At 36.7% G+C, this 26,436-nt stretch overlaps 2 protein-coding genes and 1 long non-coding RNA gene across 3 annotated transcripts; all 3 read right to left on the reverse strand.

The window, feature by feature from the left end:
* Positions 6,008-11,691, reverse strand: LOC109832276. The gene is made up of 2 exons (XR_002244679.1): positions 11,606-11,691; positions 6,008-6,125 (listed from the first exon to the last, which is right to left on the reverse strand). It is a non-coding gene; the product is annotated as an uncharacterized LOC109832276 (long non-coding RNA).
* On the reverse strand, positions 6,456-7,168 carry LOC109832275 (replication protein A 70 kDa DNA-binding subunit A-like). Its single transcript, XM_020399701.1, has 4 exons — positions 7,021-7,168; positions 6,830-6,929; positions 6,634-6,758; positions 6,456-6,555 (listed from the first exon to the last, which is right to left on the reverse strand). The coding sequence occupies exons 1-4, from the start codon at positions 7,040-7,042 to the stop codon at positions 6,470-6,472; spliced, it is 333 nt and encodes a 110-aa protein (XP_020255290.1). The 5' UTR covers positions 7,043-7,168; the 3' UTR covers positions 6,456-6,469.
* On the reverse strand, positions 21,272-25,334 carry LOC109834081 (ninja-family protein AFP3-like). The gene is made up of 2 exons (XM_020401982.1): positions 24,556-25,334; positions 21,272-21,886 (listed from the first exon to the last, which is right to left on the reverse strand). The coding sequence occupies exons 1-2, from the start codon at positions 25,139-25,141 to the stop codon at positions 21,507-21,509; spliced, it is 966 nt and encodes a 321-aa protein (XP_020257571.1). The 5' UTR covers positions 25,142-25,334; the 3' UTR covers positions 21,272-21,506.

Genomic DNA, 26,436 nt, shown 5'->3' on the forward strand with positions numbered 1-26,436 from the left:
CGACCTAAACCAATCCGTAGCCCCCCCCCATTAATCAAGACTGAAAAGCAGGGTCCCCTCACACATGCTTCAACCTACTTTACTTCATTTATCCAGGACTGATAGAAAGAAAACTTTCGCAAAACAAGAGCTAAGCTTTTTAGAAGTTCGGCCCGGTTTTTTATTTTTTACTAAAAAAAAGGGGGAGGGATTTACCTTTCTAACGCATATTTTGTCGTACCGGCATGGCCCCACTGATTTGTTTTCGATCGGAGCATCAAGCAGCGCAACCCGGAGAACTCGGTCTATCTATACTACCTACGCAATTAGGAGATTGGAATCCAAGACCGGTGGGACAAGAGTCATCTTTCTTTTTTGATCACCGAAAAGCAAAGCAGGTATGCGAGCCGGTCCCGAGGAAGAGTCTTCTTGACTAGACATGCATGCATCAACAGCTAAGTTTGGGCGAGGTTTACCTGCTCCTTAAAGCGGATAGGTTTGGGGGTTTCACTGCTCAACCGATAAGGAGAGGGGGAGAGGAGAGGTGTACTACCGCACAACGGATTGACGAATGCTGTCTATTCGATTGATAAAGAGAAAGCAAAGCAACGAACGGATTGCTTGCAGCTAGCTGATCACCACCGTTTCGGAGTATGAATGAGATAATGTTGACACTGCACACGGACTGGACTCTACCGCCTTGCGCTCTACGGAATCCAATGGCTTTTGTTGAAGTGAAGGCTTAACGAGTGAGGAAACCGAAGGGAAGGGGACGAGCGTAAGGGAGTCCGGAGAAGGAGTTGATCTTCCTCTGTGAAACCATATCGACTTAAGAGTACGGACTAGGACTGGAAGCTTCTGTCCGCGAGTTCAGCGAAGGGATGGGTAGCTAGCCCGAGCAGCTGGCTGTGTCTCCGGCTCAGTAAAGCCCTATTTTGAGCACTGATCTTTGTCTCTGTCTCCTTCTTCCGACTCTTTTATAGTACAGTCGTCTCTCCCGCGACCTCCTCTCGCTCGCTAGGCTCTAACAACTACTGTGCTACGAGCTGAAGCCACGCGCTCAAGCTGTGACTCCTCCACAATAGATTCAGATAGGCGGGATTCACGGATCGCCCGCGCTTAAAGAGCGCAGAAGCCAGAGCCGATCTTAAGCTGTTGCCAGCCGTCGATTGAACCGGAAAGAAGACCGGAATCGCACACTCATTCCTAAGTAAGAAGAAAAGAAAGATACTAAGGAACTGGCTTCTTTCGTCTGCGCGTAATAAATGTAGCTGTGAACTCAGAGAAATTTCATCCTTTAGCGGAAACGAACGAAAACCAACATGTGACGATCTCCCTAATGGACTCGTTGATCATCCCACTCCGAAAGCCGGGATTTCATACAAAACTTGCAACTCCCGGGTAGGGAAAGGCAACCGTCCTGGGCAATGCCGCTATTCAAAAGCCACGATGCACCGATGGTGGTATGGCGAAGCGAGGATCCAAATGTACCGGACTTTGCCACCATGCCAGCGCAATGGGCAATAACAGGACCAAGTATAAAGAAATTCCAGCATATAGACTTAATGGGAGGTGGCTGGAGCTTGTCGAATTATTGCGAACGCCTGGTCATAAGACCGGTCAAGGAAAGGATCTCGGATATGGACACGGGTAGGGAGATCGAGCCACACTTTACGTCACTAAAAGTGCTAAAGGGAATATGGGCTCTCGCACAACGCAAGTCCCACGACTCTTACTTTACTTTAAATATAAAGGCAGGAGTTGCACACGAAAGTCCCGAATCTATCTACACATGGATTACCGACGATTAAATAATACCCAGTTTCCAGTTTCTAGAAAGATCGCCCACCCTTTCCGAGCATCTAATAGCCACGGAAAATAATAGAGAAAAGGGCCGTTTAGACGAATGGACGGCGATGCTTATCGACAGGATTTCATCTCTTCTCCAATTCAGGGGGAGTCCGTAGTGCATCTTCCTTATATACCGCCCACACATACTGGGACCACTCAGATTAAAGAGATTTGTGTGTCTAGACGAGGACATCGGCGTATTTTTCAGCTCCCTTCCTCGCCGAGCTCGACATCTCCCGAAGTACCACCTGCTGCTCCAGTTGCTCTGATGTGCACGCTGACCGGGGTGACGGAGGCCACTCTATGATGACTCGGTCAAAATCGCAAACTATGCTTCCTCAAGGTTCTTTTCACTCTCGCTATCCTCTTCTGTTGCACAACCTCACCAAGCTTATCTTTCTACTCCCTCCGGTCGCCTCTACTTATGCTCTCAAGCATCCAAAGATCCTCTTTGGCGTGCTGTTATGCCAGAAGAATATGAAGCGCTTATTCGCAATCAAACATTGCTTATTCTTCCTTCCCAAGGCATGAATGTTGTTGGCAGCTGGTGGGTTCGAATCCCATTTCCTCCGGCACGGAAGTGGAACGGGCGGGCTAAATTACGTGAGAGAAAGAACCTCTTCTTGATGGAGTCCCTCGGAAGACAGAATAGCACTACTTAGTGACGTGACTAGGCTCTGCTCTGCAAGACCTCTTTCTTGTTCTTGGTGGCGTCTATAGCGAAGAACACCTGATCGAACGAGGGCCGGCCAGGGACTGGCCGGCTCTCGGTTCTTGAGCAAGCTCTTCCACTGCTGGTGGGGCGCTCATAGATGAAAAAAAGAGACTTTAGGAAAGTGGTTCAGGTAGCTCAGCAGGTTAGAGCAAAGGACTGATCAGACTAGCTACGCTCACAAGGGAAGGAAGGGATCTCATGGCCATGAAATCCTTTCTTTTCGCGCTCTCCATCAAAAAGACGGTACGCCGAATGAGGGTTCACCTTTCTTTCCAGGATCCGGTGTGATTTGAAGCATGTATCCAACCTCTTCAATCAGAATTGTCATCTCTCCAACTACAAAGATGAAGGTATGAGATTTGTGGTTCCATCGTTCTGCAAAAGCGCCTAGCATGTCCCACTTGATGCCTCTTCTTTATAAAAAAGAGAAAAAGAGCCCGGACTGATTTAGCAAGAAAGACTTTCTTTGAGAACTGCCTTGCTTCCTCGCTTTCGCTTGATGAGACCGGCCTAGCTTGATAACCAGAAGAAGCCAGAGATTCACTCCGAACTGGGGAGAAAGGAATGGATGAAAGCGGAAGACACTATCAAATGCTAAAATTTTGTAATATGATGAATATGTTATCTTTGTGAGGTTACCTCCCACAAAAAGATAAAATTAGGATTTGTCAAATCCTCTTCAATTGAGAGGTAAGCACACTCATTTATGGGATTTGTCAAAATCCTCTCAAATTGAGAGGATTTGGCAAATTTTAAAAATTGATTACTTTTTGCATTTTGGGATTCAATATTCTAAAAAATTTCTTTAAACAAACATCATATATGGAATCCCAAAATACAAAAAAAACTTACTTTTTGATCCCAAAACTTGTAATCCATACCAAATACCAAATTTTTTGGTGAAACAAACACCCCCTAAGTTTATTTCTAATTGTAGATCAGGATTATTTTATCTGAACCTGTATTCAAAACAGATATGTGCTTGCACTTGGTAAAAAGTTCCCTATCTAAAATGGATTATTTGCATCTATTACAGCAGAATAACTATGTACGGTGCATTTTCACCTTTGGTCATTCTACGCATGAATGAGATTTCAGTAGTGGTGAATCCGTCGTCGTTTGACCCTCCATTGAGCCATGTGAAAAGTTCTATTCATTCAAAACCGTTAAAATTGATACGAGTGGATGAAGGGTCAAACGACGACGGATTCACTCCAAACTTGGTGTGTTGAGGTTTTAGAATATGTAGATCAAGTTCAACGGAGCGGATCATCCATAATGTCGCTCAATCATGTGATTTTAGAGGCGTCAAAGAGGAAATCCCCTCCTATGACAAGGATACCCATTAATCTCATATATATATATATATACTAGTTTTTATGCACGTGCAATGCACGTGGTTAAATATTAAAAATATTGTTTTATATTTATTTCATTACTTTAAATAAATGAGATTTATCTTGAGTTCAAATATGTATAATTGAATTAGAAGATTTATTAGTATTTTATTTAAATATTAAAAAAAATGTAAAGAAATTTAAGCTAAACTTAATTGAATATAAGTATCTGGGATATTGTAATTGCTTTTAATTTGGAACGGTTTATCACATCTCCTATCAAGTACACCTGCATTTTTTCCTAGAGTCATTTTTTTGGTAATGTCACTGTACCTTTTATTTGTATGGAGTCCCTTTTCTGATTCTTCTGAATATCAACATTTTTTTATTTTCTGTTAAAGGGAACTGTGAGACTTCTTTTTAACCCGCATAAGAAGGCGGAGCAGGTGCTTTGCATATGATAAAGGAAGGTGCTCTTGAAGGTGTAGGAGCAATCTTTGGCATGCATGTTGATTACCAATTACCCACAGGATCTATATCTTCCCATCCGGTAAATCTCCTGAGTGTAGCTGTTGTACATCCTTGGACGCTGATCTTGCACAGTTATTCAGCCTACTCCAGTCCAAAGATCCAAAGTCTGAACCCACTCCAGGCTCATAGAAAATAAGCCTAGTTTCTCATAACCAAAAATATACTGCGGTAGTACTTGTGTAATTTGTTCCTTAAATATGCTGATAGTTCCATACCAGGAGCAACTATATATATCCAATTTTCACAGTCAAGAGATCCGTCCTTCGGAATGAATCCTTTGCATGAAATTTCCATGTGAACAATGTATCCATCAGCAGCATATAAGGCAGTGAGAGGAGCATACTATGGGATCCTCCTTGAAGGTCTTAGAAAGCCACGTGTCTTTCCCTTTTTTCCTTTGAATATTTACAAGCAGTCTGGTCGAATATCACAAATATCTACCAGTTTGGAAGCAAACTTTGGATATATGTGTCAAGTACTTTTCCTAGAGATTGCCATCTTACATATCTACCAGTTTGGAAGCAAACTTTGGATATATGTGTCAAGTACTTTTCCTAGAGATTGCCATCTTACATTCATTTCGTGAATCATATGATTTTATTGGCCTTCAGTGACTCCTAATTCGTTCCATGACCACTGGGATATCATTCTGCCAGTCTCATGGGAGAGGCACGATGATCCTGGCGTTACAAATGCTGCTGTATGCTTCTTTGAAGCTAAAATAGAGGTTAAAAGTGGAAATGCTGCGAATCCTCATCATGAATGTGGACTCGGTAGTTGCTACATCTTTTGCTATTCTGGCAATGCAACAACTTATTTCTAGAGAAGATGATCCTCACCATAGCCAAGTATGTTAGTATTTATGTTGGATCTCTATACCATCATTACATAAACAATTACTTTGGTCACTTTTTTGCGATCTATCAGGGTGTCTATCAAGGTGGTAGACAGTTCATCCTTTCTTCTTTTCCTTAAATATGTTAAACAATAAAATGTGATAGATTCTCATTCATATTTTAAAAGCTAGCCAATTGGTTAAAGAGGTCACCTTTATATCATAAATGATTAATCACATTCTGCGTTATCCATAGACAATAACAAAATATAGTAAAATGGTTAAATATCAAAGTGTAATTTTATGTGATGTAAGCAATCACATAAGCATACAAAACTACTAATAACTCTGCATGAAAATGCCTTATAAAAATTCCTAATTGTAATAAAAAAAATAAGTTGTTATATAAAATGATTAAAAAATATTGTTCTTGAAAATTTCTAATTGAACGGAGATCAATCTTTCTCAACCTTTATCTTTTTTCTGGGCAACTCTAGAGTAGCATCTTCATCATCTACGTCGATTGTAATATCAGACTGGAGTTGAATTTCTTGTGCTATTATATTGCCTTCGCCTCGTTCATCTTTTGTCTTTTCATCTAACTTCACCAGGAATTTGAATGTTTTTCCGATGTTCAAAACAAATTTTTGGAAATATGGACTGTGATTATTTTTCTGTTGCAATGAGAACAAATGTTATATTAATACTTATGAATTTGTTTATTTTCTAATTTACTACTTGAATAGAGTTAGAAATTACCTCTTTCTTTTCTGTAATGAATGTTTCTGCTTTGCATCCAATAAGAGTTTCTGCTGCGTCAAAGAGTGTTACTCTTGCATTATCCGTGCCATTTTCCACGAGAATCTTAACTAAGTACCTGTATTTTTCATTGTTAATTTCTAAAGACAATTAGTATTGCATTTTAATATGTTCATGGTATTAAAAAAGATATATTACCTTAAATATGCAATACCGTGCCTGTATATTAACAAAGTTTAGTTAGTTTTAAATTTGTAGATAAGAATATGTATATAATATTGTACCTGTATCGAATTCTGTGACTTATGCATAATATCACTAATATGAATTTTCTTGGCATTTTTAAAAAGCGTTGATGGAGATCCTTTTGCTTTTGCAGCTTCTTCCAATTGAAACCTGCATATTATATTAACAAATAATAATATTCCATTATTGGGTTATATGAAAGTATGCTTGTTCTGCTTACCATTCCCTTAATTCGCTAGCTAGTTCTATTTTTGGGTTGATGCAGAATGTTGAAATAATTTGCGACGATATGCTTGTATCCCCTGCAAAAATGAGAAAATTATAGGAGTAATTGTATGTTTAGCTATCTTTAATAAAAATTTCAGCAATAATTTATGTACCTTGATATATAGAGATTTTAAAATCTGTTAAAGCTATTACAGGTTTATATTTGATTTCTGTTTCAAGAATTGATCCTTCATTTGTAGCTAAATCTCCAAATAAAGTTGCACGCATTGGCATTCCACTGCATATGAAAAAGAAAGAATGTTAATATTTTTTCTCTTATGATATTGGAAATAAGTAACATGAATATACCTCATATCCATAAGCGTGATTTCCCTCCTAGTGTCTGGTTTGTTGTGTCTTGTAATATAGTTGATCGCCGGCTTAACATTAGTTGTTATTGCAAGAATATCTGTAAGTGATTTGATAAAAAGATTATGATTCTATAGATTAATGTCTCATTTTATATTGAAGATTTAAGTAAGAAGTTTGTAATTACTTACTAATTTTTGTTGCATCTTTCATGAAAAATGCTTCTTCAAATGGGACAAATTTGTTAAATATGTTCTCCAAGTGGAATCCTGTTGGTGCTTCTTTGATCGATACGTCTTTTGTTAGTACTAATTCAAGTGACTTGTGGATACTTAGAAAAGCTGGGTTTATTCCTTTCACTTCTCCATTTGAAATGAAAATATTTTGATTTTTTTGAAGCATATCTATAAATTTTTCGATAGTATCTCCGTACACTACTGCTTGTATTTTGTTACCCTGCAAATATTATTAACACCAGAGATCAATGCATGGAAAATATAATTAATTAATACTAATCTATATACTATATGTAAACATGGAAACATCATAAAAAGCCATTCTGATAGTTATCAGTGTTTTAATGTAATTTACCGATTAGAAAATGAGATTTAGCAATATTCATATGATCAGATGTAACGTTGGGCAAACAATATAATATTTAAAATAATTTTATTTTACCTTTGCGTCTGCAAGAATTAGCTTTAGTATTTTCCCTGATCCTTTTGCATTTTTGTAAGTTGCCTCTGCACTTCGAAGTATAATAACATGAATGGTCCATTCCTTCTGAAACTTCTTGAGCTGGATTATTTGGATGTGCTGAGTTTGTTCTTCAATACCGGTAATCATATTTTCTGTTAAATGAATTAAAATATACATGTTAGTTTTGAACAATATTATAGAATATAACATATCTTAGAAAATGAATTTATTAATTCTTGTTCCTCATAAGATTTTGAATATTTTTAACTGATAATATAGTTTGAGTGGGGTTAAAAAGTGAAAGCTAAAGGGAAATAAGATTTTGAATATTTTTAACTGATAATATAGTTTGAGTGGGGTTAAAAAGTGAAAGCTAAAGGGAAAGAAGTTATACAATATTAAAAATTATAAATTATAGGAATGAACATGAATGAACATACGCAATTATTCTTATAAATTAATTACCTTTAGAATAGCTATTGCGACTTTGAAGTTCATTTCATGTTTGTTGGCTGTAGGACTTCCTTGTATACTATATTTTTGTGTATCTTTCATATTCTTTAAATTGTCCGTCTGATATTATTAGGACTTTGGTTGTTGTCATTGAAGTCCCTCGTGATAAAGCAACATACAGCTGTCCATGAGAGAAAACGTGTTGAGGTAGATAGATGCCTACATGAGGAATTGTTTGTCCTTGTGATTTATTGATTGTCATTGCAAAACATAGCCGTATTGGAAATTGCTTTCGTTTGAACTTGAACAAGAACCCTTCATCTTTTGCTGGAGATAATGCTATTCTTGGCAAGAAAACTTCTTTCCCTGCACATGTTGGCCCATTGTGATCTTAGCATGGATTATATTACAATTAAAATCTTGACATACCATTCTTGTTCCGTTGCATAGCCCATTAGTCGGATCCAGGTTCCTTAATAAAATAATAGGACAATGTTTCTTTAATACCAGCTTGTGGGGTGGTAGTCCATTTGGTAGCAACGTGTTTAGGAATTCTGGCTGGTAGTGATGATTAGTGTCATCAACTGCTTCATCAAAGCTGTAAAATTCTTTTTCTTCACCTGGAAATTGCTTTATGATTCTATCATTTAGCATGTCGACATATTCATTTTTTGTTGCCAGGATAGCTCGATCTTTCCTATAGTCAATGGATTTGAAGTTGTCATCTAAAGATGGGAAAATTGCATTTATTAGACAATCTTCCGGTAAATCATCAATTTGATTCTTTATCAAAATAGAAGTGGGCAATGCTATTAGGTCATCAGCCACTGTCGGTTCATCTCCATTTCCAACTCTTAAAAGGAATTCGCTAAATGTTGAATTTGTTCTTGCTCTCATATTCTTCGATAGCTTCAACTTTTCCATTTTGCTCCACAAATATGAGCTTACTAAACTTTCTCTAACAGTTTGTGATCTTGTTGCGCGGGGTACTACTGGTAAAACTTGTCTGAAATCCCCACCAAATACTATTACTTTGCCACCAAATGGTTCATCTTGATCCATTATATCCCTTAATGTTCTATCTAATGTTTCAATTGCAACACGTTTAGCCATTGGAGCTTCATCCCAAATTATTAATCTAGCTATCTTAATCAGCTTTGAGGTTCCATCTTGCTTGGATATGCTACACATAGATGATTCTGTTGTTGGGATTTTTATCTTAAATCTGGAATGTGCTGTTCGGCCTCCAGGCATTATTACTGCTGCCACGCCTGATGTCGCTGTAGCAAGAGCTATCATCCCTTCTGATCTTACTTTGGCAAGTAGAGCATAGTATAAGAATGTCTTCCCAGTTCCTCCAGGCCCATCAATAAAGAAAACGCCACTTTTATTTGCCTGAACTCGTGACCAGGAATTATTACTGCTGCCACGCCTGATGTCGCTGTAGCAAGAGCTATCATCCCTTCTGATCTTACTTTGGCTAGCAAAGCACGGTATAAGAATGTCTTCCCAGTTCCTCCTGGCCCATCAATAAAGAAAATCCCGCTTTTATTTCCTTGAATTCGTGATAGTACGGAAGTGTATGCATTATATTGTTCTGAATTGAGTGATGATTCAGCATTGAGGTCTTCATCTGGAATTTGTACATTGAGTTCATCTTGAATTTCTCTTGGGTATGAACTTCCTTTTGAATGAGGGTTAGTTTGAATAGGCGGTAAATCAAATTTCTTGATATCCTTTCCCATGCTCTCTAAGAAGAATTTAATGTTGCAAAGGGTGTCGTTTATAATCGAAACTTTCGTAGCACCAGGTTTCCTTGAGAAGTCTTCAGATAATGAGTCAAGGTATCGATCCCATAATTTATTAACATCTGCGGGCTCACAGTGAACCAGTATGGTTGCAAACAGGCGGCGAAGGGTTGCTGGCATTTGAAAGATGACGGCTTCATCTAAGCATTCTCTGATGCTATTATCTGATTCCAATAAACCTAATTTTTGAGCTGAATGTTTGAATGATGTGCATTGAATTCCATCCACGGTCAATAGATTCTCAAATGAGGTGGGGCATCTGATGTGAGTAAGTAAAAGGCGTAAGTAATATCTTTCCCCTTCAATTGGATTAGCACCATTTATACGGCCTATTACCTGTCTCTGTTTTCTTGGACTCCAACATTTTGTTGTCGAATCCCAAACATAATATTCAAGAAGTTCACAATATAATAACTCATTTTCTTTGTCCTTTTTTGGTTTTGATTTGTTAGCTTCTTTAATTTTTGAACATAGTGTAAAAAATTTTGTAAGCATCATCTTGTGGACATGGTCCCAGCGGATGAGCTTCGATAGGTCTTGATTTTTCCAATAGGAAACAAACTATTGATTCGGCAAGTGTAGTTGTAAGTTGATGACAACTTGGTAGATCTCATTAAGATAGAATTCATATATTCTCCACAAAGCTTCTTGAGCTGATACCCATCTTGCATCTTGAAAATTTTTGATTTCATTCACAAGTCTTCCTCCTTCATTATATTCAATGTTTACTGCCACTTTATCATGACCCTTATATATGTATTTGTAAAGATACTTCACTGCTTTAATGCCTGAGCATATTTCAACATTAATGTGACAATTATAACGTGTCAGCAAATATGGATTGTAAGGTACAACCCACTGATTATTAAGGATTTTATTGCGGACCAACATTGTTTTGTTATCATTCCTTCTCTTATAAATTGGGTAAGCATCTTTTGCTTGAATTGATTGTGAGCTAAAATCACGAGGATAGTGATATTTGCATTCTCCATTTTGCATGCAACTGTTCTTCATGTTCAACTCTCCACAAGGTCCGTGCATCATATGTTTTTTACCAATTCATAGAGGATCGGGTGTTTGGATTGGTCTGGAATTTCTGCAGATACATATTTATCATACTGATCTGATGATGTGATCTTGTGATCTCTAATAAGAATTATTAATATATGTGCATGTGGTAGCCCTCTTTTTTGAAACTCAATCACATGAACATGTGCTACAACTTTCCCAAAGATCTCCTTCTTAAATAGTTGATCTTTCAAGTCTTGGAGCTTTGTTCGAAATATCCTTGAGGTTAGGTCTGGCCTGTCATTATGGCTTTGGCCTGGATGTAGTTGCTCAATGATCTCTTCCCATTCTGGATTACATGTCATTGTTATAAAAAGATCTGGCTTTCCAAATCGTTGTACTAATGACATTGCATCAAGGTATCTGCGACGCATGTCTCTAGGACCACCTATGAATGATGATGGAAGAACTATTCTTTTGCCCACTTGGCTTGCATTTGCTTCTCCGGCAGCTACACTGTCGACAATGCCTTGGAATAACTCTGCTCTGATTTCTGATTGTTTATTTCTAAAGTAATCAAGCCTTGTTGTTTCAAGCTTTATGTACATATCAACAACATATTGATGGAATAAACGACCTGTTGATGTAAGTATAAAAGATTGTCGTGTGTCTCTCATCTGGAGCTTATGACAATAATAATCTCGGCATGAGATTTTTCCGGGTTTTGGTGCCTTGACGCCTATAAATTTAGGCGTTAATATATGTTCATATATAATAATATTACTTAGAAATATGAATTAAAATTTACCTTCACTTTCTCGGTTAAATATGTCTTCTGCAGATGTGAAGGTAGGTGGAGATATTGAAGTTGGTATTATAGTTCTTTGTTGATTGTCAGCTCTGATATCCCTTTTATCCCTTCTTTTAATATTTTGATGATATCCAACCTCTCCATTTGGAAAGAGTAAGGGATACTGCAGTGGATCATAACAGCCAAAATAGTGTTTCACTTGATGTCTTCCTCCTGAGTGTGCATGGACAATAATCTCTCTCTCAAATGGTGCATTGTCATTATTTCCTTCAACCCAGATTGCAGCCACCTGATCTGCTGTTGGTGAGTTGTAAACACGTTGATCTAGTGCAACGTTACTATTTATTAGTATCTTTAATTCTTCAAAAGATTGATAATTATTCAATTTGCGAAGGAACTTTGCATATGGGTTTCCTTGTAATATATCCATCAAGCTCTTAGTTGTGCTTTCACTCATATTTGCATTGTCTAGAATTCCCAATCGATTTTGCAACTCATTCTCTGTATCATAGAAGTAAAGCTGAAAGTATGAAGGCTTATTTTCCTTTGGAATTAGAGCTAGGAGATTATGATATATTTGTCCTTGTGCTCTAAATGTGAAAACTCATTTTCTATTTGATGCGAGCTCTTTATCAAATCTTGCCCCAAACGATGTGAATGAGAAAATACTGTTGTACATTCTGGTGTGGCTTCGGAACTCAATTGCCTCTGGTGTATGCATTGTATAAAGGGCAAATAATTCATTTGGAATATTCACATCTGCTAGGTGGATTTCACCGTTGTGACAACAAAATGTTGGAGGCTCATGTTCAAACTTTTTGGATCCACAATATGCACAAGACTTTGGAGTGCGTAGCTTATATAGTAAAGAACATACCGGTTCATGAAGAATTTGCCCTAGAACAAATATAAATAATTAATAAACTAATATATAATGTTATATGGCTCTTTCAATAAACTATAAAGTATATGTACACCAACCTTCATGCTCATAGGCCAGTAGAAGGGCTCCACAAAATAGGTCAACTTTACGTTGTCGTTTGCCATTAATAGTATTACCAGAAGAGTCATTACTGTGTTGCTTTCTCTTATTATCCACAATTCTCTGAATGTAAGATTTCTTTTGCTCATCACTCAACCGAGAATATTGAGTCTTTTTAATTCTGGGTATTGGAGTGTTCTCTTCTGTTTAAAAAATTGTTCATGTAGCATTATAAATACATACACATATACTAATATAATAATATATGAATATTTCATTATTGAGTTTAATGCAAACCTTGGCTTGAAGCCATTTTAGGCGAGAAAATGTTGTATAGTAGTTATGATATCCAAAAACCAGAGAATAAATTTCTACAAAGGAAAATCATATGTCATATTACTATTAATTTATTAACAAAACCTAATTGTACATGAAGATTTACCTTGATAGATGAGAGAACACAATCAAATCTTCAATCCTCTAAATTATGCATGAAAATTAAAGAAATTTTAAAATAATATCAATTGCCATAAAAAGTAATTGCAGTGTTAAACAAATATCACCATTAAATAAAATACACAATATTTTTAAAGATTAATCATGAAATCATGAAAATAAAAATAAAAATATAAAAAAGAAACATACTAAATAGTTCCGTGAAACATATAAATTTGTATAATAATAAATTTGTAAATTTATTAAAAACATTACAAAGCAAAATCCAAGATCTCTCTCAATCTGTCAACACAAGCGACTTAATTAATACTCTTGTGCTAATTTCCCTTGCCCGAAAGATACATAAAAAAGAAAGCCTCGAAAATTTCTCCTGATTACAACTCAGACTCCAATGCCTCCAATATCGTATTAAAAAAAAAAATATGTCCAACACGTCCAAAAGAGGAAACTTTCTAGACGTCTATCAAATTTACTCCAGAACCATTTACTAATTTCCCAAAACTTAACCGGAGACCAATAACCAGAGCAGAAGAACCTACAGTCTTTAAGAGCTAAGAGGGGTTCGAACTGGGAGAACTCATCTGGGTCGGTTGATTTCAGCTCAATTATTAAAAAAAAAATAACAAATTTCCGCTTGATCTTTTCCAGGGTGTGGAGAGCTCAGTTAGTGACGCTCTCTGAAACCTTTTGTGGTCCCTTGGAATTATATATGGTGGAGTTTGGTAGCGGCCGAAATTTGTACTGTATCGGATCGGAGACCAGAGAGCTGACACTCGAATTGACAGAGGCAGAGGAATCCTACTGCCATCGTATTATTCTGTTTAAAATTTTCTAGTTTAAGAGCGTTTCCTTGGTTTTTGCCTTTTGCCCCCCCCTAGATTTATTTTACTTGCAGATTCACGCTTCATATTTTCTAATTCACCCTTACATTCTCCCGCACTATTTTTACGCTTTTCTTGCTTAAGCATCCGGATGAGTAAATTAGTAATTATATAGATTTTACGGTGAACCGAAAATAGCAATAGATTTACAGGAATATTTTGTAAGAATTTGAACAAAACAATATTTTTTTGGGTTCCTTGAACTGAGTATCACTTTTTTAATTTAGTGATAATATCTACAAGACCTATTTACATATCTAAGAATAGCAGTGTATCTAAGTGTCCTTAACACCCCTCTCATGGTCGTGGTGGGTCTCATTTAAGTTTACCTGATAAGTTTCAACATACTGCATTGTATCAGACTTTATCAAAAGTTAATAGTGTGTTCAGCAAAAAGGAAGTAAAGAAGTGAGAGAGACAAGTATCTGATGTGGTAGGTATACATGCCATACTTTAGTTTGGATATTTGGATTTCTGAATATAGTTAGGTCAATGGCGGGCATGTTTAACCTTTATTTTCAGATATCATGCACTAAAATTATACTCTTTAATGTATAATAATATACTCTTTAATATATGTAACACAATAGATAATTTGTATCTTTGGGGATTTATAAAACATATATTAGTTATACTCTTTAATATATGTAACACAATAGATAATTTGTATCTTTGGGGATTTATAAAACATATATTAGTCTAAACTATTTGAGCGTGTAGAATATATATATTTTTTACCCCTTATTTTTTAATGAAGCGGGGGTACTTTTCAATTTATCTATTCTCGGTTTGAAATTTAATTATATCAAATGACAAGATGTTACCCCCTCATCATTTTTAACTATTCTCAGTTTTGAAATTTAATTGTGCTAGATGAAAGGAAACTTCACCGAACGCCGAAGAATGTAAGCATAAATTAGCAATGATTCGTATTCTATAGATGGATTGATAAGATAAATTTGGGTTTATATGTATAAATGCTTTTTCCTTGGTGAAGAGGTGGGGACAGATTTTCAAAACCCAAAAAAAATGAGAATTCTCGGTAAAGCAGTTCCCTGACGGAACTATTTAGTAAACAACTTGTTGCAAAAGCACAAAGGGATAAAAAAAGATGAAAAGGAACCGAATAAAATAAAATAGGTAATTAAATATCATATGTCATGAGAATTCTCAGTAAAGCAGTTCCCTGAAGGAACTATTTAGTAAACAACATGTTGCAAAAGCACAAAGGGATAAAAAAAGATGAAAAGGAACCGAATAAAATAAAATAGGTAATTAAATATCATATGTCATATTCAACTACATGCAATTCACGTAATTAAATATCATGCTTATCTAAATTGATAAAAATAGAATAAAAAAATAAAATTTCAACATGTATTTGAAATTAAAAATTCTGTAAAAGGGATTATGTAAAATTTCAATTAAGAAACAAAACCTAATTGTACATGAAGATTTACCTTGATAGATGGGAGAACACAATCAAATCTTTAATCCTCTAAATTCTGCATGAAAATTGAAGAAATTTTAAAATAATATCAATTGCCATAAAAAGTAATTGCAGTGTTAAACAAATATCACCATTAAATAAAATACACAATATTTTTAAAGATTAATCATGAAATCATAAAAATAAAAATAAAAATATATAAAAAAGAAACATACATGTTGAAGGAGCTGAGGAGATGAAGATAGTATGCAAATTGTGTAATTTATTGGTTTATATATAGGCATGACGTATTGCATGTGATAGGATAGTAGTCATAATTAGAGTTGTGTTAATGTTTATGGATAGAATTTTGTTGGTGAAATAAGATGGCTCTCGGGTTAGGGGCTGTTTGGAACACTTCTTTTGAAGTGTTTTTTGGGTGAAAGCCTGACAAACTGTCAGGCTTTCACCCTAAAACGCCTCTTTTTAGAGGCGTTTTAGGGTGAAAGCCTGACAGTTTGTCAGGCTTTCACCCAAAAAACACTTCAAAAGAAGTGTTCCAAACAGCCCCTTAGTGTATTACTTAATAGCATTAATTAATACAGGAACAAGGAGGCGTGTTAATGGATATAATTTGGTCGGTCTAATAGGATAACTTTTCAAAGTTTTCCGTGCTTGTTAACTTTGGATTTTTTCCCTATAGTTTCACAAAAGATTACTTGCATGTGAGGGAGCTTTACCTCATCTTATGACACGATAGTAGTAGATTAAAAGTTTACGTGGAGGATTTCAGAAACTTTGAAGATTCTTGTAGAGGATAGAGAATAATAGCCTTATTATCTTCGAACGGATATGATATTATGGATATGATATATAAAGTAATTAATGTGTTAAATATTAGAATTTGATTATAGATAGGGTAGTTTAAACTTTATAAGGGTATATTTGTCTAAAAAAGTTTTTTCCTAACTCGTGCTTTTAAAGGGAGTATGATATATATATATATATATATATATATATAAACTAATCCCACCAATCACTCTTTATTTAAAAATTCTCTCATTAAATCTCAAACCTAACCCCCACATTCACAGTCTTTCATCCTAAATTCATTGCAAGAATAATGAAATCGAGTTCTAGGGTTTCAAGTGCTGCTTCAAGCTATGATATGGTGGAAGAGAAAGAGACAGAGTGTTTACTATTGCAAGGTGATTTCAAACGTATCTCTTTTATCTGATAATATGTTAAGTCTCATTATGAATATGATAAATTATTTAATTACCATTGTAAAGAAGATATGATAATTAGAATAAATTAAGATAATAATGTAATATTCAAAAAAAAGTTAAGGTTAATATTGACTATAGAATTTTTTTCTCAAACTGACAAGATTTCTTCTATTTCTTTTCTACTACAGCAATCAGCTACAGACTTTTAATGGGCTTGAGAAGCCCCTTGAGAAGCCCAGGATTAGCATATATTGGGCTTCCACGTATTCTTTTTCCACGACATTACACCCTTTCGATCTATTTCGGGCTTGTGCAAATGAGTTCAGGCTGTTTGTTTTTCAAAAAGAATAAATACTACTCGGATGCCTAATGCACCTGAGTTAAATACTTAAGTGCTTAAATCTTGATAAAATCATCACGGAAAAAAAATCTTGATAAAATCATCTTTTACTATTTTAAATAATGTAGCTTTTACCCTTTATTTTTATTTTTGGGGAAAATTGTGTCAATGCCCCAATAACAATAGCCTCGTGTCCCTAGCCTCTCCATCTTTTCTCCATGTGGATCAGCCCCCAAAAAAGTCACTTCATGTGATTCAGTCTTTTATTCCATGCCAACTAAGCACAAAAAGAGGGAAACAAATAGAAAAGCCAAAAATATTCTCATTTCTTTCTCTCTCTCTCTCTCTCTCTCTCTCTCTCTCTCTCTCTCTCCTCCAGATCTACATATGCTCATTCTTCCTCCTCTCCTCTCATCCTCTCTCCCCTCCAGTTCTACATATGCTCCTCCTTCCTCCTCTCCTCTCATCCTCTCTCCTAACCCATTTCCTTCCTCCTCTCCTCTCATCCTCTCTCCTAACTCATTTCCTTCCTCCTCTCTCTCTCTCTCTCTCCCTCCTTTTTTTCTCAGACACCAACATCCCCCTCTGTCATCGTCGACCATTCCGACCCTATTGTTTGCTCCTTTTTGCCCACTAATTTTTCCTGCTCTCTTTCTTTTCACCCAAAACTAAAAAAACCCCTCAAATTCGTCAGAGTTCTACACGGAGGATCCGTCAAAGAACAGATTAGTCTCCAACACTGAAGGCGAAGATGTGGCGAAGAACGAGGTAGAGGAGGCGGTGACAGAGGAGGACGAGGAGCAGTTCGAGGCCGTTGCAAATTCAAGACCTCTAAGCTATCGATTTTTTTTTATAATTTTTTATATTAAGTTCAAGTCCAAGATGGGATATAAGTCTAATGAGTTAGAAGTGAAGTCCAAGGATTTGTATGTTAAGTCTATTGGATTGAATAATAAGTCCAATGACTTGTATGTTAAGTCTATTGGGTTGAATAATAAGTCTAATTTGTTAAATATTAAGTAATGGATTATATGTTAAGTCTAGTTTGGTACGTGTTAAGTCCAGTTTGATTCGTGTTTAACTCCGGTTCGGTTCGTATTAAGTCCAGTTTGATTCATGTTAAGTCCATTTTGTACTTAACATGAAATTAAATTGGACCTAACATGAATCAATTTGGACATAACATAAAATTAGGCTTAAAACAAGTTGAATTAGACTTAACATGATTTAAATTAGACTTAACACGAATTAGATTAGACTTAACATGAAATTAGACCTAAAATAAATAGAATTAGACTTAACATAATTTAAATTTGACTTAACAAGAATTAAATTAGACTTAACATAAATCAAATTGGACTTAATATGAAATTAGACTTAAAACAAATTGAATTAGATTTAACATGATTTAAATTAGACTCAACAAGAATCAAATTGGACTTAACATGAACCAAATTGGACTTATAGTGAACCAAATTGGGTTTAACATGAACCAAACTGAACTTAAAGTGAACCAAATTGGGCTTAACATGAACCAAAATAGACCCAAAATAGACTTAACGTGAACCAAAAATGGATTTAATATGAACCAAACTAGACTTCATACGAACCAAACTGGACTTAAATTGGCTCATGTTAAGCTCAAACAAGAATTAAATTAGACTTAACATAAATCAAATTGGACTTAATATGAAGTTAGACTTAAAACAAGTTGAATTAGATTTAACATAAATCAAATTGGACTTAATATGATGGGAAAAATGCTTCCAGCCCCCAAAAGCCAAGTGAACATGCTTCCCACCCCCAGGACTTGGTCAATGGGTGTTTTACCCCTAAAAATAAAGAATCTGTTCTCTGAGCCCCCAAAACACAAAACCCAAGACATTAAAACATGTGAAGACCATAATACCCTTCTCTCTCTCTTTTTTTTTTTATTAAAATATGATGGAGATTATTTTATTATTTTTGTTTTCTCTCTCTCTTTATCATGATGTACCAAGAGGATAGTTAAAATGATTGATGAGGATTATTTTATTATTTTTGTTTTTTATTATTTTGATTTTTTGTATTGGGAGGTTGTTAAGGTTACGAGTTGGTTGTTAAGGTTAAGGGTTTGTTGTTAAGGTTATGAATCCTCTCTCTCTCTCTTTCTTTTTTTTATTAAAATATGATGGGAATTATTTTATTATTTTTGTTTTCTCTCTCTTTATCATGATGTACCAAGAGGATAGTTGAAATGATTGATGAGGATTATTTTATTATTTTCGTTTTTTATTATTTTGGTTGTTTGTATTGGGAGGTTGTTAAAGTTACGGGTTGATTGTTAAGGTTACGGGTTGGTTGTTAAGGTTAAGGGTTTGTTGTTAAGGTTGTGGATTTGTTGTGTAGGTTACGGATTTGTTGTTAAGATTACGGATTTAATTGTTAAGGTTACGTGTTTAATTGTTAAGGTTACGGGTTTAATTGTTAGGGTTACCTATCTAAAGATCCTCTTGGTACATCATGATAAAGAGAGAGAGAAAACAAAAATAATAAAATAATCCCCATCATATTTTAATAAAAAAAGAAAGAGAGAGAGAGGATTCACAACCTTAACAACAAACCCTTAACCTTAACAACCAACCCGTAACCTTAACAATCAACCCGTAACTTTAACAACCTCCCAATACAAACAACCAAAATAATAAAAAACGAAAATAATAAAATAATCCTCATCAATCATTTCAACTATCCTCTTGGTACATCATGATAAAGAGAGAGAGAAAACAAAAATAATAAAATAATCCCCATCATATTTTAATAAAAAAAGAAAGAGAGAGAGAAGGGTATTATGGTCTTCACATGTTTTAATGTCTTGGGTTTTGTGTTTTGGGACCTCAGAGAACACAATCTTTATTTTTAGGGGTAAAACACCCATTGACCAAGTCCTGGGGGTGGGAAGCATGGTCACTTGGCTTTTGGGGGCTGGAAGCATTTTCCCCTTATTAAAATATAGGGGATTTTAGATATTATTCTATCACATCATATGTATTTTGATATTAGTCCCTCAAATCTTCATATTTTGATATTAGTCTACTTGTTGTCATTACCGTGTTGATATTAGTCCCTGTAAATAGTTTCGTATTATACTTTCTACGAAAATTTCATTAACTCTTAACTTTTTGGATGGACTGAACATTATACCCTTTGGATTATAAACCAAACTCATTATTTATTTAACTTTAGATTTAATTAGAACACAGCATGACTCAGCTCACTGAAAACCTCCAACTTGGTATGTGCAAATCTTTAGAAATCTACAAATTGACTTGCTCGTCACCATTCTCTAAATTAGCTTTCAATGGGTTTGAATACCAGTCAACTAGTATAAACGGCCGGCAACTTGGAATTTCTTAGTGTTGTGTGGGCGCGGTTCTCTACTGCCTCACATCAACTCAGCATCTTCTCCACGTTCTGTTTGTCTACGCAGATTTAAACAAACACAAGTTGTGATATCATTATCATATCAGAATCCCCAAGTTGGTCCTAATAAGTAAAGATTAAGACGGGAAAGATGAGGAGGGTCATTAAGATATTCCTCCCTAAAAATATCAAATCTTCAATAAAATGCCAAACCAGACTAAATCTTCAATAGATTTTTTGAAATTGAAGAAATTTTCATTTTAAACCCAATCCAACTTTTTTTTTTTTTAAAACGGACCCACTCTGTTTTTATTTCCAGAAATCGACCCACTTTGTGGTCACATCAGCAACGTGGCTACAAAGCGGGTCGGTTTTTTTAAATCTCGTCTCTAAATAGTCGGGGTTGCCAACCCCGACTAATTTTGCTACTGTCAAAATAGCCGGGTTGGCAACCCCGACTATTTAGAGACGAGATTAAAAAAAATCAACCTGCCTCGTGACCACGTTGCTGACGTGACCACAAAGTGGGTCGATTTCTGGAAATATAAACAGAATAGGTCGGTTTTAAAAAAAAAGTCTTAATAGGTTTAAAACAAAACTTTATTCATTTGAAATTTGCTCACTCCTCCCCAAATTCTTAGGGGGTCTTGCACTTGAGTCCATGGAAAACAAAAATACACATCGACAAATGTTTTGTGGAATAAGAGGCTTCGAGAGGAAACACAAATCTGACAAATACTTTGGTCATAAGAGGGACCAAATTGCGAAACCCCTAGCGATTCGATGTACTTGTGAGTTTCAAAGATACAGGGTCAGATATCTAAAACGAGCCCAAAAAGTAAATCAACTGGTCAACATAGAACATACTCAATGGATAGATGGTGATCTCTGAAAACCTGAGCAACAATATGAATCTAAACATAATGCGCTGCTCTAGCTTATGTACCAAAATGCAAGTAAATAAGAACCAAAGACGACAACAAAGCACAAAGTGGAATCTCTTCATTTCTTCGCCTTTGCCTAAGAAGAGGCACTACCTGTACTCACAGAGGATACGAAAAACATTAACTTAACCTACAAGGAGGAGGAAACTTAATCTTTTCCTTTCTTGTGAAAAGAACATATTTGGCACTATTAATGACAATGTTCATGACGAACCCTAAGAAAGAACACCCACCATCATGAGAAACCTGCTGGACTTGGACTAACAACAATATGCCGGAGGGGATGCGCAACATCGCCACCGCCAGCGTGCTTCACAAACTCTGCCGGAGTGAGGAAGATGCCGTGGCAGACGCACACAATCCTCACCTCCTCGCCTTTTCGGTACCGGTAAAGAAACCCCTCAATCTTTCTTCCGTTTGGGCCATCACCTTTCGTGGAGACACACGGCATTTCTTCCATCATGTTCCTCTCTGTCCCTTTTATACCGTTGTTATTTGTAGTGCAGGTTCTCGTCTTTGATGGGTTGTCGATCTCTTTTGAGGGGTTAGTGGTTTTTGCGTGATCAGACGGTGATGGAAGTGTTGTGGTGCTTCGGACTTCCGCTCTGTTGATGCCTGCATGTGTATAAATTTGATTGTAATCATGTACTGTATGTTTGGAAGTCACGCAAAGCGTAGCATGCTATAATACTTTGCTTCATAATTGAACATATTTTACACAGAAGGGGAAAGAAGAGGTATGTCTGCATATTATGGGAATCTAGGGTGCGCGGCAATTCTTTCAAACTGGGTCAGGTTGGATCCTGAAGCAGGTTCTGGTAAGACCAGTTTAGTTGTGGACCACACTGGTTTCGTGGGCAAAAGTTGAACTAAAACAAACTTTGCCTGTTCCGGACTCAATTCATACCAAACAAAGAAAACTCGCTTAACATTAACTGGGCCAGGATCAAACCTAGCCCGGTTTTAAACAGCTGCCAGACATGCCCCTACTATCATTCACTCTAACAACTAACATTGTGTATATCAGACAATTGCACGGCCCTGAAGATGGAAATATTTACCATGCCGTCAAAAGACTTAAAATAGACATGATTGTGCACTATTTTTTGATCTTCAGTTTTTCAACAAATGAAGCGTGTAGATGTGTTTTTTCAACATAAGCCATGACACAGTAGTTCCATGATGTGCACTTGATAGAATAGATAGAGAAATATGAATAGTTAGAGAAATATTGTTGTTGAATGCTTGATTGCAATATTTGAATGAAACAAGGTTTACAATACTGTAAACTATGCAAGGTTGCAAATTCATTTTGTCGATAACATCGAGAGACATGAATGTGCAAATTACACCAGCAATGTAGCTACCATGAATGTCGATTTCACGTGGCACACTTGACAGAATTGATAACACAGGAATAACATTTTTGTCAAATCCTTGATTATAATATCTCAACCAGAAAGTTTGCAAGCCACGTATAACTTGTGGTTCTAACAGAACAAACCGTCCATAAATATACTCTCTAGTCAAGAAGGAAACTAAAAGAACAGCCACACAAGCTCAAACTGCCGTTTGAGATGTTCCATCATCCAATTACTTGTGTGGGAGCCTATAACGAGGACTGCATAAATTCTTGCGAAAACGGCAGTCTTCCACAAATAGAATCAAATATGCATCCAATAGATGGATACGATTGTTGGATTGTATCAACAAGCATCTATCGTTTGGACTTGAGTCCAAGTATGAGAAGGTAATTACAATAATGGACTTTGTGACATATGACTCCATTGAACATAAAGGTGCCACTTGTCATTACTCCATTGAACATAAAAGTGTTCCACTTGTCGTAAAGCCGGTCGCTAAGATCAGAACTTTTCATTTGTACCGAAATTTTGGCGGTCTAACACGTAGATAAAAGATTATTTTGGACATTCTCAATAACTGCCCCTGTGGTTTCTAGTAAGTTAACTAATTAATATGCAACTTAACCATATCCCCCAAGCTATGAGGAATATCTCCAACCATGGTGCAAAGGTAATTTGTTTCTTCTGACGCAACATGGGCTACATTATTGGACGAGACCCAACCGGTATATTAAGAAAGAACAAGATTGGTGGATGGCCAGCAAAGCCAATAAATAAACCGTAATTCAAAAGAAAACAAACTCCTACCATACATTAAACAAAAAAGAAAGAAAACTTGTAGGGACTAAGTAAAAGTAGAGGGACCTGAGATTGATCAACCATGGTTAACATATAAGGGGTTGATCATATAAGAGAAGCTAGCATGTTTGAAGGTTCCTAGTTTCTTCAGTCCTCTCAGTGGAATGACTAAAGGTAGAATAAATAGGATTTGGCATATGAACCATATGTTTAGCCCATATAGCTAAGGCAGTTGACAATTCCTCGTTCTTAAGAGTTAAATGAATGTGGCTTACCTTGTAGATGTAATTTGTCTTGAGGTTCGGCTCGAGAACTCACGAATCAATAAGGATCTGTATTTGTTTTTTCAGGAAACCCTCATCAAAGCAAGAAAGAAATACTGAAACTGATACAGGCTCTTTCAAAAGTTTTTTCAGGAAACCCTCATCAAAGCAAGAAAGAAATACTGAAACTGATACAGGCTCTTTCAAAAGTTTTTTCAGGAAACCCTCATCAAAGCAAGAAAGAAATACTGAAACTGATACAGGCTCTTTCAAAAGTTTTTTCAGGAAACCCTCATCAAAGCAAGAAAGAAATACTGAAACTGATACAGGCTCTTTCAAAAGTTTTTTCAGGAAACCCTCATCAAAGCAAGAAAGAAATACTGAAACTGATACAGGCTCTTTCAAAAGTTTTTTCAGGAAACCCTCATCAAAGCAAGAAAGAAACCCCTATAGAACAGGGTTCTTCATTCTAGAGTGATCGCTAAATTGATGGCAAAGTTTGTGCAAAACCCCAAGGAAACATTTGGTAGCTAGGTAGGGACAACCTAATCTTGCTAGTTAAGAGGTAACCATGGTTTTGATCAATAATCCAGATAAAACCTAATAACAAGGATCAAAGTATGCCATTAAAAACAATTCCCATGTCACATAATTCTTATACAATTTTTTAAATTAGTAGGGTAGGGGAAACACATTTCTTCCCTACAAGTGTAATGTAATCAATAGATTAACTAACATTACCAAGTAAAATAAGAGACCAAAATATCAACATATTTACATAGGATCAAACAAGAGAATCATAACATTTGCAACTAAGATGAACTAAATAATAATAATTGAAGAAGCAAAAAATGATTACCTTGGGGCATTAGCCCGCTCTCAAAATCCGAGACCCCCGAAGAACTACTCCCCTGCGATCCAATCGACCCCTGCGACGCCGGCTGGCCTCCTCCTCCTCCTCCTCCACCACCCCACCTCGCCAGCTCAGCAGGGACAACCACCCCATTCACAAGTTTCTCCTCCTCCTCCAACAAATTATCCTCCTTCCGATCTTTCGTCGTCGCCGCCTTCTTCTCCGATCTCTTCCTCTTGGCCTCCAACCTCTTAAAGCTCTGCATCTCCTTCCTCTTCCTCATCTCCTCCTCCGTCTCCGCCGGCAACGACCACGTCCTCTCCAACGGAACCCTCTCCCTCTCTATCGGAAACATCGACAGCGTCGATATCGATGAGGCCCGAACAAGTCTCGTCTTCTCTCTTGGCTCAACGCCAAAACACCCACCCAAAGAGAGCCCCAGGCTGAGCTCAACCTCGCCGGTGTCGCCTCCGCCGGCGAACGTCGGCGTCTCATCTCCGCCTTTCCCTCCGCCGGCGAACCTACGCAAGAGATCTATAGGGTAGCTGCTTGATCTCGTGGACAGTTCATCGATCTCGCCTTCTGGTATCATATTTCTGTCAAAATTCGATTTTTATTGAATTTTTGTATTCCTCGTAGAAAATTATAGAGACCCAATTCAGATTTCGCTATAAATTACAGGAAAATAAAAGAAAAAAGGGACGAAAACAGGGGAAAGCAGGCATTCTTTTTTTTTCCCTCCTTATTTTTTCCCTTTACCCTCAGGAGGAGAGGGAGGAGACGGAGGGAGAGGGCGCTTTTGAGTTGCGCCCCTCGACATATCACAGAATGCCGAAAATACCCCTGGTTAAAAGTTACACGTGTGTGGCGGAAAGCGGCGACGCCAAACGAGCGTTCTCCATCGCTAACTACTGTCTCGCGGCGACACGTGTCGAGATAATTGGTGGGAGGTTGGACACGTGTCGGTTGAGGTGCCTCGTAAAGGCGCGAGGTAACGAGGGAAAGTCCTCTTTTCTCAGCTGACAGAAGGGTGGATAACTGACACGTGGAGGTGAGGACCGTGACCCCGGGAGGACTCTCCCAAGTGGGAAAAACGGTGGTTGCTGGGACAGCTGGCGGTGAACTGATTGGGGTTTTCTTGTGTGACGTGTGGCGAGTGAAATTGGGGGTCTATTCTGTTGGGCCCCTTGGAATGATTTAGAATTTGCCTGTGGACCCTGCAAGGACTTCATAAATGACTGGGTAAATACCGTAAATTTTTCACAAGCCCTGCTTTTTTTTTTGTTTCGGCAGGGGTAGGACCGTAGGAGGGTCCAAACGCGCCGGCCGGTCCGGTCTGGATTTTGGGTCAGAACAGGACAAAATGCCGAATATTTACCCCCTTTCTTTAAAACTTGTTTTTTTTAATGTTTAAAAAATTAGATTTTTTACAAAAAGAAAATGCAATTTTAGGAGTAACTAAAATATGTAAAATTTGGTTAAGAAAATAATTAGAGAGAGAGAGAGAAAGTCATATGAGTATATATATGTATATACGTATATAGTTATATGGGGTATATATACTAGGGGTGGGCAAAAACCGAAAAAAACCGGTTCAACCGAAAAAAATTGCCCGAAAAAACGGGTCGGTTAACTGAACCGGATTAAATGGATGAGAATAAGGTTCTAAACCGCCCGAACCGGATTAAACCGGTCCGAATCCGGTTTGAACCCTTGAACCGCCCGAAAAAACCGACCTGAATTCCAACATATCTTAGCAATTACTAGTAGAACATGAAAGCAACTTTTATTTGTTTTGATGTAAAGTTGCACTAAGGACTTGTTGTTATTAATTGAAATTGGAGAAGGGATATCCTATCTGTCACAGTGAATAAAATTAGAGAAGAC

The sequence above is a fragment of the Asparagus officinalis genome, chromosome 3 (assembly GCF_001876935.1).
Source record: "Asparagus officinalis chromosome 3, Aspof.V1, whole genome shotgun sequence".
In the NCBI taxonomy this organism is placed as follows: Eukaryota; Viridiplantae; Streptophyta; class Magnoliopsida; order Asparagales; family Asparagaceae; genus Asparagus; species Asparagus officinalis.

Bases quoted from the DNA above. Each gene is read 5' to 3' on its own strand.
- LOC109832275 (XM_020399701.1), bottom strand. From the start codon at position 7,042: ATGAAAGATGCAACAAAAATTA. The intron at 6,930-7,020 runs GTAAGTAATTAC...AATCACTTACAG, and splicing joins GAAAGATGCAACAAAAATTA to ATATTCTTGCAATAACAACT. The intron at 6,759-6,829 runs GTATATTCATGT...TTTCATATGCAG, and splicing joins ATCACGCTTATGGATATGAG to TGGAATGCCAATGCGTGCAA.
- LOC109834081 (XM_020401982.1), bottom strand. From the start codon at position 25,141: ATGATACCAGAAGGCGAGATCGATGAACTGTCCACGAGATCAAGCAGC. The intron at 21,887-24,555 runs GTAATCATTTTT...ATACACATGCAG, and splicing joins GAGCGGGCTAATGCCCCAAG to GCATCAACAGAGCGGAAGTC.